Genomic DNA, 16,966 nt, shown 5'->3' with positions numbered 1-16,966 from the left:
GCCCTTCTGCCCCTGACTACAGTGTCTTCTCTCAGGATCTGGTGGCACCAGTGGATCCTGGGCTCTGTGCTCAGCAGGGAAGGAGGGAGCAAGAGCACTGGTCTGACACCCAGTGCCCCACGACACTGGAGGTCACGTCCTCACACTTGAGCTCTGCCCTGGCCAAGTTCTCACCCTGTGCCTATTGCTGCAGGCGCTCCCAGGTGCTCCCTGACCCTGAACCCTCCCTGGAGCCATTTCCAACAACGAGCTGGCCAGTGCAAAGGAAGCAGGGACAACAGAGCAGCAACACTGCAGGCACCTGGTACAAGGTCTGGGCTTGCCTAAGTGCTACAGGGCCTGGCTTGGTCAATCCCCTCCAGATGGACAGAGTGCTCTGGCCATTTTCTCATCCCAAAAGAATTCGCTCCCTGGGCTGGGCTTTTTCCCTCCTTTCTCTCTCTCTTTGGAGGCTCCACACATTCTGCCTTTGATCTTCTCCCACTGTTTGCCCAGTCGATCAACTCAGACGGGGTTAGAGTCTGAGGTCAGTGGCTTTTCCATTCCAAACACCCAGACACATCAGTGCGAGGGAGGGGATTCAGATTACAAGCTTCCCTCCCTCCTCTCCCACCCCCACCCCACAGACAGACACACATGCACACCCCAGACCAGCTTTCCGGCTCTGCGGGCTCTGAGTCAGTTTATTTGTGTTGTCTGTTGATACTCTGCAGCTTAACAAGCCCAAGAGGGTTAAGGGTGCGTTGAAAGCCGTGGCTGCAAAGCCAAAGCCCCCCTGAGCCTGGGATTTAGAAGGCTCCTTGGCAAGCCAACTGGATGAAGTTGGATGGCACTTGGGAACCACATGGACTGATTCGTTCCCAGAAAGGGGGGGATGTAAGGCCCCCACCTGGAATTGCTCATGCTGGGATCTCTTTGGACTCCTGCGCTGGGAGATGATCAGCACAGAGCGCTGTAGGCTGCTGCCAGCAGAGAGCAAGGCATGAAACGGAGCCCGGCATCGGGCGTCGTGCCTGTGGGTATCATGCCCACTGGGCACTGGGCACACTAGAGCGGGAACTCGAGAGCACTGCACGTGATCGCCTGGCTCAGTGAATGTGAGTGTTTCTGCGTGAGAAGGAGCACACCCAGCGGAGAGCCCTCCTGGCCGGAGAGCCAGGGGCAGACTGATGCCTCTCTGGAGTTTCGGAGGCCGGGGGCTGAAGAGGAAAAAAGGGAAGCGGAAGCTCGCGGGGGCAAGCCAGCCAGACCCCATGCTGGCGGTACTTGTCTTGGCTCTCCTGTCTGTCCTGGCAGAGGGGGCCAGCCTCCAGCCAATCAGAATGAGCCACCTGGGGGTATGCCCCAACCAGCTGAACCCCAACCTGTGGGTGGATGCCCAGAGCACCTGCGAGCGGGAGTGCCACACGGACCAGGTGAGCCCTGCCCTCCTCCCCAGAGGGGCTGGGCCCAGTGCATGCATGGCCCCATAGAGAGGCCCTGGCAGAGGGGGCACTGCAGCCACCCTCTGAGGAAAGGCCAAGTGGGGGGTGGTTTATTCTTCATTGCTTACTATCCTACCCTAACTGCATTAGCACAAGCCCTGTGGGAGGGGGGGTGAGGATGGGTGGGGATTGGCCTGAAGGCTTGGGCAACTCCCCCACCTGCAGTCCTGGCACCCAGGCTTTCCAGGGATGTCCTGCCTAGAGTTGAGGTGCCAGGCCTGATCCTGCAGGACTTCCACATGCCTGTGCCCACTTGCTCCTGGGCACAATGATGGGCAGCTGCATGTGCAGGGGCTTGTGGGGTGGGGCCAGGTGCTGCTCTGTTCCCATGTGCACCCCTGTCTCCCCAGGGAGCTGCTCTGTGCGCTGACTCCAGGAGGGGATTGCACTCCCCTCGGCCATTGGGGCTGCCGGCCAGTTTCACTTTCAAGCACCATCGAGCAGCATTGAGAGGGATGCTAAGTGTCAGATTGAAACACGTGTGCCTGGGTGTAAGCTATATTAACGTAGGCCTTATAGTGAGGCTAGCAAATGTGGGCTTGTGACAGAGATGTTGAATAGCCCAGCTGCAGCCACTCACTGATCAGACTGGAGCAGAAGGGCTAAGTGCATGGGATGGAGGCAGGAGGCTGGACCCAGGGGCCTGGTCCCAGAGGTTCCCTGCACAGCCTCACCGGCACCCGGGGAATGTGGAAATGCATTCAACGGGGAGGAAATGACAGTCACTTCTGGCCTTGAACTGGCATTGGGTTTGCATTGTGTGATGGCAAGCAGAAGTGCAGTGCACCTTGATTCCCAGCACACAGCCCTTTGCTTAGGTCTGCAGGGGAGAAACAGTGGGCTGCACTAGACAGAGCACTAGTTTGGACGTCAGGAGCTCAGCCAGGATCTGTGACTGGCGGCCAGCCATGTGCCCCTCCCACCTTTGTCTGTGTAGCATTCAGGCAGTCATGGGCAGAGACCCTCTCCTTGTAGCCTTGCACAATGGAGCCTCACTCTAGCTTGGGGTTTCCACATGCTGCTGTACTGCGTCTAAAGAATGGTGTCAGTAGGCAGACATAGAAGAGAGCCCAGGCCCCCCAGTCCCTTCCCTTGCTGCCTCTGCGATAATGGATCTTCCAGCTCCATGTCAGATCAAAGCCCCATCCCTGCATCCTTCATGTCCAGCCTCTCTTGCACATCAGCAGGGAGGGGAACAAGCTGCCTTCCCCTCACGGGGGGGGGTGCATCACAGCCCACCCCAGCATGGGGTTGCCTCAAGAACCAGCTGCAATACCTGGGAGGATGCTGAGATGCTGAGAGCCAGCTCTGGCCCCTGCTTGTCTTTGAAACAAGGGGGAGTCGCACTCCCTGCCAGACTGCCAGCATCACAGTCCCTTCCAAGACATAGCTGTGCCTCTCCAGCTTCCTGAGCAATAGTGACTGCAGAGAAGTGTTTCATATCAAAGTGTTTCTGTGTCCATTCCAGAGCTCCCCCAGTCCCACCTAGCTCAAGAGCATGCAAAGGGGCATCTCCATTTCTCCCCCATGCTGTCCCTATCTGGAGCAACTCAGGTTTGTCTGGTACAGACCCCACATCCCCATGGAACCTGGCTTCACTGAACCTGCAGGTCTCACACTCCTGCAGCCTGGTCCTGTGACAGAGGCTGTTGGCTCCTTGAGCAGGGAAAAGCAGCTGTATACCAGTGATACATGAATCCCCAGGAAGACAAGGCATAAGTGACTGAGAGCCAGGCATCTAGGGTGATTCCCAACTCTACCACTGGCTCCTTGTGCAGGCCTTGGCTTCCCTCCCCATGTATAAATCGAGAGAGTGGTGGGACATACGCCATGGAGCTATTCTTGTTGTAACATGAGTCTGGAGCCATGGGTGGGAAGGGCAGCGGCTCTATTCATCAGGACTATTATTAGCACCCTTAAATCACTTCACAGAGCATGACCTCCTGACTTCTTGCTTTGAATTGCATACCTCTTCTCAGTATGTCTCAGGATTTGTCACTAAAGCCTGTGGGCTGAGCAGGGCAGGGCCAGGCCCTGCTGCTCCTGCAGAACTGCTAGGCACTAAGTGGCACTCTACCAATGCACCATGAGTCCACCTGGCTGGACAGCCGACCTGTGTGGGGGAGGCGGGGCCATATCCCTAGCAGCAATGTTCCTGGGGGGGCCTCTGCAAGAAAGGAGGGTCGTTAGCTACTGTGTCCTGCCCCGAGGCCATTATTCTGTATCCTGAGTCTCCTCTGTAGTGTTTCATGGCTGTGGGGTTTTCCTGACTTAACCCATGCCTCAGTGTTTCTGTGTGCTGTTAAAAGATGCCATGCTCCACCTCAGAGGTAGCTGTATTCCAGAAGCAAGTGGAAGTGACTCGTAAGTAGGCTGTGGAAGTGCACTGGGGTAACAGCAGGGTGCTGGCAGCAGGGGGGATGCCAGCATGCAATGGTTCTAATGCTGCTGCTGTTCCCCCCTTCTCCCCTCTCCCCCGCCAGGACTGTGAAGGCTTTGAGAAGTGCTGCACCAATGTCTGCGGGTTGCGGAGCTGTGTGGCAGCCCGCTATGCTGACGGGAGCCTCTCCTCCCTGGAGCTGGCACAGGAGGCCACATGTGAGAGCTTTGTGTGCACCCAGCAGGGCTCAGACTGCGACATCTGGGATGGGCAGCCCATCTGCAAATGCAAGGATCGCTGTGAGAAGGAGCCCAATTTCACTTGCGCCTCAGATGGGCTCACCTACTACAACAAGTGCTACATGGATGCTGAGGCCTGCATCCGGGGCATCAGCCTCACCGTGGTGCCTTGCAAGTACATCTTCACTTGGCCCAACACCAGCCCAGTGCCCCTAGAGACCACAGCCCGGCCCACCCCCGGGGCTGCTGCCGAGGTACCCATCCCACCTGCCCTCTACAACAACCCCTTCCACCAGTCGGTCTACGTGGGTGGCACTGTGAGCTTCCACTGTGATGTGAGCGGCCGGCCCCGGCCAGACATCACCTGGGAGAAGCAGAGTGACCACCAGGAAAACTTCATCATGCGGCCTGACCAGATGTATGGCAATGTGGTGGTCACCAACATCGGCCAATTGGTCATCTACAATGCTCAATATGAGGATGCTGGCATCTACACCTGCACAGCCAGGAACTCCGCTGGGCTTCTCCGTGCCGACTTCCCCCTCTCTGTCATCAAGAGGGAGCACTCCAGTGGGGAGCCTCGCACCCCCAGCACCCAGCAATTCCCCAACACTGAGTGCCTGAAGGAGCCGGACAAGCAGGACTGTGAGGCCCGGCAGGTGCGCTGGCACTTCGACCCCAAGAAGGGCTCCTGCATCACCTTCCGCTATGGTGGCTGTGGTGCCAACCAGAACCACTTTGAGACCTACGAGGAGTGTCGCTCAGCCTGCGTGAGCAGTGCCGTCAACATGTGTCTGCTCCCTATGGTGCAGGGCCCCTGCAAAAACTGGGAAGCTCGTTGGGCCTACAACCACCTCATGAAGCAGTGCCACTCCTTTGTCTATGGTGGTTGTGAGGGCAATGACAACAACTTTGAGAGCAAGGAGAGCTGCGAGGATGTCTGCCCCTTCCCAAAGACCCTCCAGTGCAAGGCCTGCCGCCTGAAGAGCAAGATGGTGCTGAGCCTCTGCCGCAGTGACTTTGCCATCGTAGGCCGCCTCATGGAAATCATTGAGGACCAGGACTCTGGCATTGCCCGCTTCGCCCTGGAGGATATCCTCAAGGATGAGAAGATGGGCCTCAAGTTCTTCAACATCAAGTACCTGGAAGTGACCTTGACTGACATGGACTGGAGTTGCCCTTGCCCCAACATGACCACAGAGGACGGGCCCCTCATCATCATGGGAGAGGTTCATGATGGGATGGCTGTGCTGGACCCCAACAGCTATGTCCGGGCCGCCAACGACAAACGAGTGAAGAAGATCTATGAGTTGATCGAGAAGAAAACTTGTGAGCTGCTTAACAGGTTCCAGGACTAGCCTAGCAGTGTTCCCTCAGCAGGTGCAGCCAGGGGGGCACCTCTGTACAGGGCATCCAGCCAAATAGACAACCCAGCCTTCATCTCTCCAAGTAGCCAGTTACAAGCCAGCCCTGGGATCATGGAGTGAACTCTGGTTAGCTGCCTGTTTCCAGCATCCCAAGCCCCTCAGAGCGGTCTATCCCAAACCCAGAGACCTCAGGCCACCATGATGGACCAGTAGTTTATTTGGTTGGTTGGGTTGGGTTTTTTTTGTTCCCACTTTGTTCCATGGTGATGATGAGCTCAGTAACTACCTGTGTCTGACTGTAATTTATGTGTCCGTATGTCTTGTCCATGTAACTTGTCAAGTCCTGACTCTGAATAAAAAACATTATCCTTATGAAGCTATCTCCCCTCCTCATAGCCATGTATTAGCCCCAGGGCTGTGACCCTGTATGCAGAGGATGTGAGATCCAGCTCATCACAAGGAACGGGCCTCTACTCGTCTGCAGTAGGAAGATTCAGGCCCAGAGCATGGGAGGCAAAATCATCCCCAGCAGAGCTCCCTTGATAGCAGTGGGGAGAAACCTACCCTTGATGGATTTACCAACATGGCTCCCACAGCCCAGCTGGTAGTTTGGGGTGACAGGGATGTATCATCCGGACAAACCCAGTCATCAGAGCATTATTTTCTTGATGTATATTTCCTGCTACCTTGCTTTAGTCCTGATGCTTGCAGGACATTTAGGTGTCTAACTCCCCTTAAAATCCATGCAGGGAAATCAATGAGTGTTAGACACGAAGTCCCTTGGGGGAGCAGGGTCTTTACCCCTCAGACTGCTAGCACTGACCAGGCAGAGGGGGCTGGGGTGTCCATTAACTGGTGTCACGCTCCACTTGCTGGGTGGGGTCTGACAGGCTTGTCCATCCTTTCCCTGATGCTCTAGTCCCCCTGGTAATAAAGAAGGCAGCTCCTGTGGGAACCTTGCTCAGCTTTGGGTGTGATGGTCCCCTGCTGGACAAGAAACACCAGGGCTGCAAAAGCACTCAGCTCTTGTTCAGCGAGGCTCCCTGGTGCTGTTCTACCACAGCAGAACCCATGCAAGGGCTGGCCATGCTCTAACTCGTATAAACTAAGTTTGCTGCTCTAAAGTATGCACAGGGCAGCTCAGTTTAGTGGCTGCTACATTCACGGACAGCCCATTCATGGAGAGCTGTCTAGCCAGGCACTGGGCTCGTCCACATAGATTCATACATAGCATAGCTCCTGGCTGGGTGGGTCCAGAAGCCCTTGTTTGCACTGCAGAACACTTCCTGGGGCAGCTTCCTAACATGTTGCAAGGGCCCCAGCAAGAGGGAACCCCTTGTCTCCTACCTGTGGATGTTGCTTTGGAAGCAGTGTTTCTGGGAAAGGCTCCCCTCGAGCTTCCCATGGGGAAGAGCAAGGAACCAGGCAAGGGCTTTAGTGAGCAACAGACTGAGCTACAAAGGGTGTTACAGACAGAACAGCCTGGAGGCAGCTGCCTTGCAGTCAGGAGAACTGAGTGGGGGAGAAGAGTGAAAGGGAGGCAGCTCCTATAATTTGTGGGCCTCAGATTTCTGCTTCACTGCATGGGAGAAACTGGCTTTTGCAGCTACCAATTTCAGCCGCATGAGATGAGGTGACAAGGTGGGACGGCAGATGCAGATCAGTAATCCATTCCCCCTGCGCTGTTCCCAACTGAAATGCGCTAGATCCCAAACCTGTACTGCCAGCAGAGGCAAACAGCCCGTCTCTTCTGTCACCCCAGGGCACTTGGCAATGCCAGCCTGGAGGTACAACTTGTTTGGGGTAGGAAGCTGTAGGGACTGCAGGGCTGGCCTGACCCAGCCTGCTTGTGACAAAGACACCAAGGCCATAAAGTGAAAACCAGACAGGATTTTATTTGGAGAATGGCCAGAAATAAAACTATGAACAGGGCTCTTGTGGCAGCAACAGGTTTTGTCACAAGAGGCTTCTGAGGGACATTGTGCAGACACCAGTGAGCCCATATGGTACATTCCCAGAAGCAGGATCCCGAGCAGGGATGCGACAGCCCCAGGTACTCCAGCAGGGCAGGGCCAGAGTCTGAAATAAAGCCTAGGTTTCCTGAGTCCCCAGTGGTCTGTTCAATGCACCATCATGCCTTCATTAGCCTTCCTTGGTTATTTTGTTAAAAGGAGGCCCCTCTCAGGCTACAGCTAGAGCAGAGGATAAGCTTCCTTCCATCAGTGGGGCTGAGCCTCCTTCCTCTAGGGCTGAGAGAGGAGGCCTAGCTACTGTGGCCTCTCTGCTGACACTACCCAAGATGGGCTTAGTGAGGGTCAGTGCTGTGGACCTGTGGCTGCTGGCTACTCTGACCTTTATCAGAGAGGGCTTGGCATGGCACAACATACTTGTCCCCTCCCCTGCCAGAGCCTCAAAGTACTGGCTCCTGCCTGGAGACTCCGGACCAGAAAACCATGAGTCATCTGCAGGCTGGGCTAAAGCAAGGCTGAGACTGGGCTGGAGAGGGCAGAGAGGAGCAGAGGTGGACGGACAGAATGCCACCCCCCCACCCCTTCCTGCTGGCAGCACCTACACCCCGTATCAGTATATATTTGCATATATTTCTGAGGAACTACAGGCCTCTCACTCCCTCATATGCACATGGCTGCCAGGAGAAAGAGGCCTGGCCTGGGCTACTGGAGACCCTTGGTCAGCCCAAAACACTATCCTTACACTGAGGTTTTGAGTATCGCACCAGCCTCACGGGCCTCCTGGCAACCCAGGGTCAAAGCTCAGCATTAGGGCTGGGCAAACACCACACATCAGTCAGCTCAGGAAGAAACCAGCAACAGGCATGTATCTACTGGGCCAAAGGCCAGGTCCCCTTGAGAGGGCATGAGCACAGCAGCATACATCTTTCCACAGGGCTATCTCCTCAGCAATCAACCTTTTGGACTGAAGCCCACTGCAATGCTCCAGCTCAACCACTGGAGGGAACCATCACCCCACACTGCCTTTCTGCAGCTGCTGGAAGTTGCTTTTTCAAGGGAGCAGAGCCGCAATTTCCAAAAGTGCCTAGTGTTTTGGGACCACGAGTCCCTTGGGTACCTAATGGGACTGGTGCTTCTAATGCACCCACATGGCTGAAACTCCCACCCCTATTTTTCAGCCCCAATTTGGATAAACACTTCATCAATGTGACAGGATATTGTTTCTACATTAAAACAACCACTTTCCCCACTGGAAACGAGGTCTTTTTCTTTGATGTCTGTTTGCGAGCTGTGGGCTGCCTACACGCTGCCTTGTGGGGTAGGGCTGTTCAGAGGCCCCGTTCTCCCCCCACCAACAGGGATGTCCTCTGAAGAGTTGCTGCCCCCTGGTGGGGAGATTCAGACCAGCACACCAGCCCGCCGGGTGCATTTCAGTCCCTTCAGTACTAGGAGCCATGGGGCAGTGTTTGGAAGGGGGGGGCCTGCTGCCAGGCATGTCAACGTGCTGCCTTAGCTCCTAAGGAGAAGAGGCTGGAATACTAAAACTTGGGATGCTTAATATAAGGCACTCACCCCCACTGGGTCCCTACCTAAGTGGTTCAATCTTCTAGGGCAGCGGTTGTTAACTGGGGGTATGTGTACCACTGGGGTACTTGAGAAAACCCTAGAGCGGGGGTTTTCAGCCTTTTTGGATCAGTGCACCCTCAGCGGCCAGATGTGGAGGTGGGGGGGGGGGCTGCCATGTGCAAGCTTCCCTCACGTCCAGCATCTGGATGGGTGGGTGGCACTTGCGCAGTAGCACAGGATGGTGCATGGTGGTGCTCCATTTCCCTCGCCCGCATGTACCCCCTAGAGCCTTCTCGCGTACTACCGGTTGACAACCCCTGCCCTAGGGGGTACGCAGGGGTGGGCAGGGACAAAGCAATGCCACGCACCATCCTGAGCTGCCTGCCAGACGCGGGGGAAGCCTGCACACAGCAGCGGCCACCACTCCATGTTCGGCTGTGCACCCACTCCCCCCAGCTCTGCATTCGGCCGCCAGGGGTACGCTGACCCCAAAAGGTTGAAAACCCCTGTTCTAGGGAGCCACAGCCATGAAGCCCACTGTACCTTCAGCAGAGGCAGAGAAACTGGCCCTTAGGGGAAGGCAGGCACAGGCAGAAGAACTAAAGAACTATAAAGAAAAGGAGGCTTGTGGGAGCTCTGAAATAGTCAACGGAGAGGGCTGAGGCTGGGCTAGGCCTACCTCAGGGCTGGGAGGTGACCCAAACCATGTGGTTTGCTCTTCTTTCGACCCACCAACCCTTAGGGCCTGACTATGGGCAGCTGCATTAAGGGTGTGAAACATAGCTCACGGGGGCAGAAGCAAGGGAAGCAGGCAAGCATGCAATAGAGAACCTGCCTGAATGGTCCCATCCCCAAAGGGCTTCCAGAACAGATAGCAGGAGGTCAGTAATGCCCATACTCCCCACACAGCAGTCCTGCTGCCAAGTTTTCAGCTGGGGGTTGCCCCTACAGAAACTCTCCCAGCACCCTGGGGACATCACAACAAGCCACACAGAGCATCACAGACACTGACACGCAGTTGATTCCAGGTAAGCAGAAGGCAGTTTTGGAGCAGAGCCTGGGACAGGGGGTCACTGCTTGCGGAAGATAAGACACTTGTTGTTCACTGGCATGTCCACCTAGAAGCACAAAGCCAGGGTCAGAGGACTGCAGCTGCACTGAGAGGAGCTACTGAGAGAGCTGGTGTCCCAGCCAGGCCCAGAGCTGCAAGCACCGTTGTGGCTTGGATGGTTTGGAGCCAGCAGCTCTGGTTGGAGGGAAGGGGAGAAAGGGAGTTCCCCACGGCTTCAGCTCAGGTTGTGTTGCAGGGAGCTTGTATTAACTCTAGCCCTGCCTCTCCCACAACCACCAAATTTTAGGCCTCTAAAAATGTCATGAGAGCAGAGAAGAGGAAGCTCTTCTCCATTTACCCATAGGGGTACCAGAAAGAGGACAGGCTCAGACTCCTGCTGGGGAGAGAGAGTGATGCTTTCCCCAGAGGCAGGGACCGAGTTGTAGAGCAGGGCACTGAGAGGCACGTTGCCCGGGGGTGGTGGTGGTGGTGATGAGCAGAGCAGGCATCTCTACATGCCATCCCATTGACCTGGAGGGGCTGGGAACTGCCTTAGAGCCTCCACACCCCTCCCTACTGCACGCCCTACTATACCTCATCCCAGGGTCTAACCCCAGCCCAGGACGAGCTCTGGCAAGGAGACACCCATGCACTCAGTGAAGAGGTGAGGTCACCACCTCCCTGAGAGACCCCAGACTGTGGGTGGGCCTAGGGCAGGGAGGGAATCCAATGCAGAGCATGTACCATTGTCTCCAGGCACATCCCATTGGCCTCAGCCAACTGTTGCAGCCAAGTTGTGTCCCGAAGACCCCAGGCCGGGTTCCTGCCAGGGAAAGAAACCAGATATGTCATTCCTGCCTTGGCAAGGAAGTGGTTCAATCCAGCCTCTCACCACAGGGGATTTTCCAGGAAGCTGAGGGCTGGCTCTCCTGGCTCCAGGAACAGCCTCTCCCCCACAGTGTTTCTCCAAAGAATCTGCAGCTCCCCTCAGGAGCTCCTGCCTGGGGGCTCTCAAGGCTGGGGCGCCTGGGTGGTGGTTGGGCAAGGGGAACCATGGGTAATGCACTATGGCAAGATGTGACTCATCCCTGAATTCAGGGGACAAGTGGCCATGAGGATGCCTCAAAGCCAGCAGGTGTCACTTCAGATGCATGACAGGGGACCTGCAGAACACTGCCCCATAAATCTAGGGCTCCTATGGAGCTGGCTGTCCCTAGATAAGTGGTTCTCAACCAGGGTGCCACAAAACCCCCTCAGGGATGTTGTGACATAGCAGGAGGTGGTGTGGCTTCAGCAACCAGGTAAAACTGTCCCACGCACACGCTCCTGCTACATTAAAGTTCTGTGACCAGCCTAAAGCAGCCAGGAGCTGCCTCAGGCCCTTCCTGCTCCAGCCCCTGCCATTCTCCTTCCAGAAACAGAGGCACCTAGGGCAGTTCCACCCACATGCCTGTTTCTGGGAGGAGCGCAGAGGAAAAGCTGCAAAGCAAGAGGCAGCTCCTGCCTGCTTTATGCCGATTTGTAGGTTGTAAGGCCAGAAGGGACCTTGGAAGATCAAGCAGGAAAAACAACTGGGGGTCAGGTGACTCCAGCAAAGTGACTGTCCAGTCTCCTCTTGAAGATTTCCAGGGTAGGTGATTGCACCACCTCTGGAGAAAACTTATTCCACAGTCTGGACACCCTGACTGTCAAGTTTTTCCTAATGTTGAGCCTAAATTGATCTTCCAGGAATTTGTGGTCATTACTCCTGGTTTTCCCCTCAGGTGCCCTGGTGAACAGTTGCTCACTGAGCCCTTGACGTACTCCCCTAGTGCAGCGGTAAGCTGATACCAGGTCCCCTCTCAACCTTCTTTTCCTCAGGCTGAAGAGTCCCAGTTCCCTCAGCCTTTCTGTGATCATATGGGTGGCTCTTCTTTGGACTCTCTCAAGCTTGTCCATGTCCTTGTTAAAGTGCGGTGCTCAGAACTGGACTCCAGCTGCAGTCTCACCAGTGCTGAGTAAAGCAGAAAAATAACCTCCTTGCTTTTGCTGGAGATGCAGCGATTGATGCATGCCAGAATGCTGTAGCCTGCAGGGCACATAACATTGCACTGCCGGCTCATATTCATACTGTGGTCCATTATTACCCCCAGGTTCCTTTCATTTTTGGTGCTAGTCAGTTCAATCACAAGAGCTCTAATGCAGCAGGAAGTGCATGCGGCAGTTTCACCTGGAGGCAGCAGTACCTGGTTAAGAAGCATCAAATAAGCTGAGGCAGCAACAACAGTGGTTTTCACCTGGAGCGCTACCACATTCAAGACAAGTGGCATGGACATGCTCTGGGAGAAGTGTAGTGCCTTCACTGTGCTGGGGCCCTCTCTCTCCCCTCAGCCCAGACAACAGGGGCCTAGATCCTTGCAGACACCCACTGGGATGGCCCCAATTCGGCACCAGCAAACACCTCCTCTCATTCCATAGTGGGAGCTGCCAGGTCTGACTGTTTGCCTCTTGTTCCCACCCCAGCCCCAGCCCCCCTACCTCTGCCTCAGAGCATGATCGAAGTCCACGTTGCTCTGTGGGCTGATCTGCCCATTGATGGCATAGGGCTGAGGGACACAAAGAAGGGACTCATTAGAAACTGGACTCATTGCGGGCACCTCAAGCACCTGCAAGCCACAGACTGGGTGTGATCAGATGTAAGCCCACACCCCCAAACACCAGGAGGGAAGAAGTCAGAGAATAAAGATAAAATAGGTCAATGCTCTCTTCCTCACAGACCCTAGTAGATGGGCAGAACCCGTCTTGAGACCATGCAATCCTAAACTATGGAGTCCTTAGATCTTTTTGGGCAGATGCTGCCTGAGGAGGAGCCTGAGAGAGGACTTCCCACCCCTTGGCCTTCTCCCTCCTCAGACCAGGCAACCCCTTCCACCCAGGACTAATGAGACATCCAGCAAAGTCACCAGTCAGAACCAGATTCACCAATTACCCACTGCTCAGGCCAAGCTGGGAATGGTGGGGCTAAGCTCTGAATGTGTATGTAAAGAGTTTGGGGCAGGATGTCCCTCCCCCAGGGAGTAAGGCTACACTTGGAGTTAAACCCTCGGCCGGCCAAATCATGGACCTCAAGTCCTCATATCTCCAGGCCAGAGTTTCACTGTTTGTACCAGAGGCGTGCTGATAACTTGTCCGATATCAGATCTGCAAGGCCAAAGTTCTTCAGGGCGTAAGAGTACTCAAAAGGGCAGTGGACAGGAGATATTAGTGAACTGAAAAGCATCAAACACAGCAGGGGGGAAAGCATGTCCCCAGTATGTAGGCTCCTAGTAGTCCCTCACAGGGCCATCCCATATGCAGAGTAAAAGGCCTTGTGTGTGAGGGCAGCAGGCAGGTTGGAAAGGACCCAGGGGCAATATATGAAGCTCAGTACTCATGATGAGGGCCAGGCTGTCAAAGGACTTGGCACCATTGTGCTGAGCTCTCTCAGCAATGTGACCCTCAGAGCCAGCCAGACCACCACTCATGGTGCGAGTAGAGCAAAGAATCTCCCTTCCCCCCAGCAGCATATCATGAGCAATCTTCAGGGATGTAACACGCTTTTGCCACCAGGTGCCACATCCAAGAGCAAGCCCAGAATCTGCTGTCTCCAGCGATGCCATATGCTCTGGCTTCCAGTGCCGCCCATTGTGGTTCCAAACCCTGGTTCCCTGGGGCAGAGACGCAGCATTAGCAGCCGTGCTCTCAACTAGCAGGGAGCTCCAGTGAAAGGGACCACTCACCCCTCACGACCACCAGGGCCACTCCACTCCTCACTACCTCAGGATAACCTCCCCCTCCCTCCCTGGGTCTCAATGACGGGGTAGCCACAACTACACAAAGCAATGCAGCCCCAGCCTGATAGCAGGCTGAGGGCACCCAGTCCAGTAAGCTGTGCCCAGCCTGGGAGCAATCACTTACCCCATAGGTGAACAGCACACCCTGGGGCTTCAGCACCTTCCCTGCTCCTTTGAACAAGCCCTGAGAAAACAGACAGGCACAATACATGGCACAGAGCCAGGGACAAGGGACTTGGGCCTACGAGACATTCCTCATAGCCAGGACCCTTCCAAGCCTGTTTCCGGGTCTCCATGGTTATTGATGTTCCTTTCATTCCCCACCCTTTCCCTCATCTCTGGGGGCTGAATGAGCCAGTCCAGCTGAGGTATTCCCGGCATGGTCAGAACAGCAAGGCTTCATGCCCTGCTTGGAGGACAAGAGGATTTCCAGCCACATTTCTGACATGCATCATGCACCCCATAAAATCCCATCTGTAGCCATATAAAAGCATACAAACTATTGGGGGGGGGTGCTGGGGCGGGGGAAAGAGGATTTCAGCATCAGCAAGGTAAGGGGGACTTAGAATCAGTCCAACTTCAAGTCATCCTGGTCTACACTGGGATCCCGCACACACCCCTGGGAGACTGCAAGAAACTTATTCAATAGGGAAGAGAGCCCAAATACCACCCCCAGCCAAGGATGGATTTAGAGCTCAACTATGGGATGGGGAGTCAGGACCTTAAGCAGGCCACTTCAGATGTCACCTGCCTCAGTTCTCCCATCTCTCCAAAGGGAATAGCAATACAGATGTGTCCCAAAGGAGCATGTCAGACTGCACTCATTAACATCTGGGAAGTGCTTCATGATCAAAGAATGAAGAGTGCCACAGGAGAGTCAACACACTCAGCACCCATTGCCATAACAACTGTTAAGAGCAACAGCTGCTTGCGAGCATCTTTTCACTACTTTGTTTTAATGACAATCCCCACAACAGCAACACAGCACCAACCTGTTGCTACTAACAGGGATCAACTGTAGGAGGTCTATATTCAGGGGATCTATGCACCTACACCCACTACATGGCACCACTGATTTGTGTAGTCTGGGTTACCAGACTGCCTGCAGAAGACCAGGGAAGTGGGGTATGTGCCCAGCTCCAAGGGGCTCAGCCTGTGGCCAGGGAGTTTCCACAGCCCCGGGTGAGGGGTTAGGGCTGGGACAGCCTCTCACCTCAGTGCAAATCACTGGCGTGATGTGGATCATATTGATGTTGACGATGATATCCATTGAGCCAGGTCTCACGCCCCATGCCTCCCAGCTCTGAGATGCATCCAGGTGAATTGGCGGCAGCACATTTGAGAGCTTCTCTTCTGCGATGTATGCAGAGATACTGCCAAGGGAGAAAGGAGATGGTTCATGCTGAGGGACATGCCACATCCCCATCCACAGTGGGGCTGGAAGAACCAGTGCAGTCAGATCCTACCCACAGACAACCCCCAGCACCAGCCATTCCCCATCCAGCCCTGAGGGATTCCAACCCAAGACAGCCACCGTTCATATGCCCCAGCCCCCACTGTGCTCAGCGCTGTACCTACAGAAGAGCATTTCCAGAGAGATAGCCAGAAGACAGAATGTTCATTCAACCAGTCTACAGCCTGGCATCACTCCCAATAGTGCCAACAGGACTGGGATTGGGCCACAAGGCAGAAGGGGTGACAGGTAGTCTCACCACAGAGCTAACACCTGTAACAAGGACCAGTGAACCAAGGCACCAGAAACCAGCTCATTTCACTCACTCACAGTGCCCACAAGGCTTTGAAATGCAAGGCCTGTGTCTCCAGGACCCAGCTATAGCATTTCATGTTCATGGCTTCCTCATCTAGCATGTTACTGTGACCATCACCATCACATAGAATCAACCAATGTTTCTCAAGGCAGGCAAGTCCCACTCACACACTGAACAGCTCTGGTTTAAACACACAGAAAACGTGGCCTCCCTGGTCCCCAACACAAAGAAAGTCTGATGTCTGAGCACTCATGGACACTAACACCATGTCAAAGATGCGGCTGGAGTAACAGGCCTAGGGAATGGATGCTGCTTCCCACAAGCAAGACTTTCAGTATGCCTCACCCCAGCCCTGGACAGAGCACCTGAGGAGAAAGGTACATTTGATCTCCAGGGCCCACTCAGCCCCAGGTTTCCTGCACTGAGGAGAACAGCTGTGGCACTGGGGTCTGTGCTGGAAATTGCTTTCCTCCAGAGGAATTTAGGGCAGGGTTTTCAAAAGCCCTAAGTGCTTGCCTAACTGTTCCCTCTGAAGTCAGAGCAGAGTCAAACCCAACCTCAATGCTCCCACCGCAAGCCCTCTCCCCTGGCCACCCTGCAGTGCAGCTCAGTGAAGAGAAACTGTGGAGGGGGCACACTGGTGTACAGCGAAGTGGAGACCAAAGACCTTGTCCCAGGTCACAAAGGGAGTCTGTGGCAGTGCCACAAACCTACCCAGCTCTCCCAAGTCCCAGGCCAGACCCTTAGCACCAGGACCTTCCTCCCATAGGAGGTACTGGCTTCCTCAGCCTCACCCAAGAACTATTCAGTGCTTTGAAATCTGTGAAATCTTTACTCCAAGGCAGATGGGTTGAGTAGGACAACAGCAGGACAAATTTAATAAATAAAAGCGAAGAAACCTGCCAAGCTGATCAAGTCTATAGAACCTGTGAGATGCCATGTACGGCCCCTAACCACAGAGCTACCAGCGGTGGTGGGCAGGTATAGGAAGAACAATGAGGCTCAGCAACATCAAGAAGACTCCATGCACCAGACTTGTAGGATGCTAATGCCCTATCACTTTGAACCACCTGTCATTATGTCACACCTGTGGCAGGCCAGTAGGGGGTGCTCCTGCATTGAGCCACCCACCTCCCTGCGCCCGCCCACCTTCCAGGCTCCGAGTGCCTCCCTAGGGGTGCCTCGCGTCTGGCTGACCCCCTTCCTGGAGCACACTCGCTAGCCTGGGGGTAACGTAAGCTGCCACCACCCCAAGAAGGGACTCTCTTAGCCCTGTGTCCTCGGGGAAACACAGGCCTAATAGTCCTACGAGTACTCGACCCAGTACA

The 16,966-nt window shown here is 55.0% G+C and overlaps 2 protein-coding genes across 2 annotated transcripts in view; one reads left to right on the top strand and one right to left on the bottom strand.

Annotated features, from left to right (window-relative positions):
• The first annotated feature begins 608 nt into the window (after positions 1-608).
• On the top strand, positions 609-5,842 carry WFIKKN1 (WAP, follistatin/kazal, immunoglobulin, kunitz and netrin domain containing 1). The gene is made up of 2 exons (XM_019507673.1): positions 609-1,415; positions 3,968-5,842. The coding sequence occupies exons 1-2, from the start codon at positions 1,170-1,172 to the stop codon at positions 5,459-5,461; spliced, it is 1,740 nt and encodes a 579-aa protein (XP_019363218.1). The 5' UTR covers positions 609-1,169; the 3' UTR covers positions 5,462-5,842.
• A 1,503-nt stretch (positions 5,843-7,345) lies between these two features.
• Positions 7,346-16,966, bottom strand: part of METTL26 (methyltransferase like 26) — a 36,035-nt gene continuing 26,414 nt past the window's right edge. Inside the window, exons 3-7 of the mRNA XM_019507402.1 lie at positions 15,083-15,242; positions 13,994-14,053; positions 12,575-12,642; positions 10,802-10,880; positions 7,346-10,124 (exon numbers count right to left, since the gene is read on the bottom strand). Coding sequence (XP_019362947.1) covers positions 10,077-10,124; positions 10,802-10,880; positions 12,575-12,642; positions 13,994-14,053; positions 15,083-15,242 — 415 coding nt within the window. The 3' untranslated portion in view covers positions 7,346-10,076. The remainder of the gene's footprint in view (positions 10,125-10,801; positions 10,881-12,574; positions 12,643-13,993; positions 14,054-15,082; positions 15,243-16,966) is intronic.

This window comes from Gavialis gangeticus, unplaced genomic scaffold (genome assembly GCF_001723915.1).
Source record: "Gavialis gangeticus isolate Ggan-Ray unplaced genomic scaffold, GavGan_comp1, whole genome shotgun sequence".
In the NCBI taxonomy this organism is placed as follows: Eukaryota; Metazoa; Chordata; order Crocodylia; family Gavialidae; genus Gavialis; species Gavialis gangeticus.
This window is presented reverse-complemented; position numbering and strand designations above follow the sequence as displayed.

What these genes read in the sequence shown, in the direction of transcription:
- WFIKKN1 (XM_019507673.1), top strand. Translation starts at nt 1,170, where the DNA reads ATGCCTCTCTGGAGTTTCGGAGGCCGGGGGCTGAAGAGGAAAAAAGGG. An exon ending in GGGAGTGCCACACGGACCAG is followed by an intron (nt 1,416 to 3,967) that starts GTGAGCCCTGCC and finishes CTCCCCCGCCAG; the next exon opens with GACTGTGAAGGCTTTGAGAA.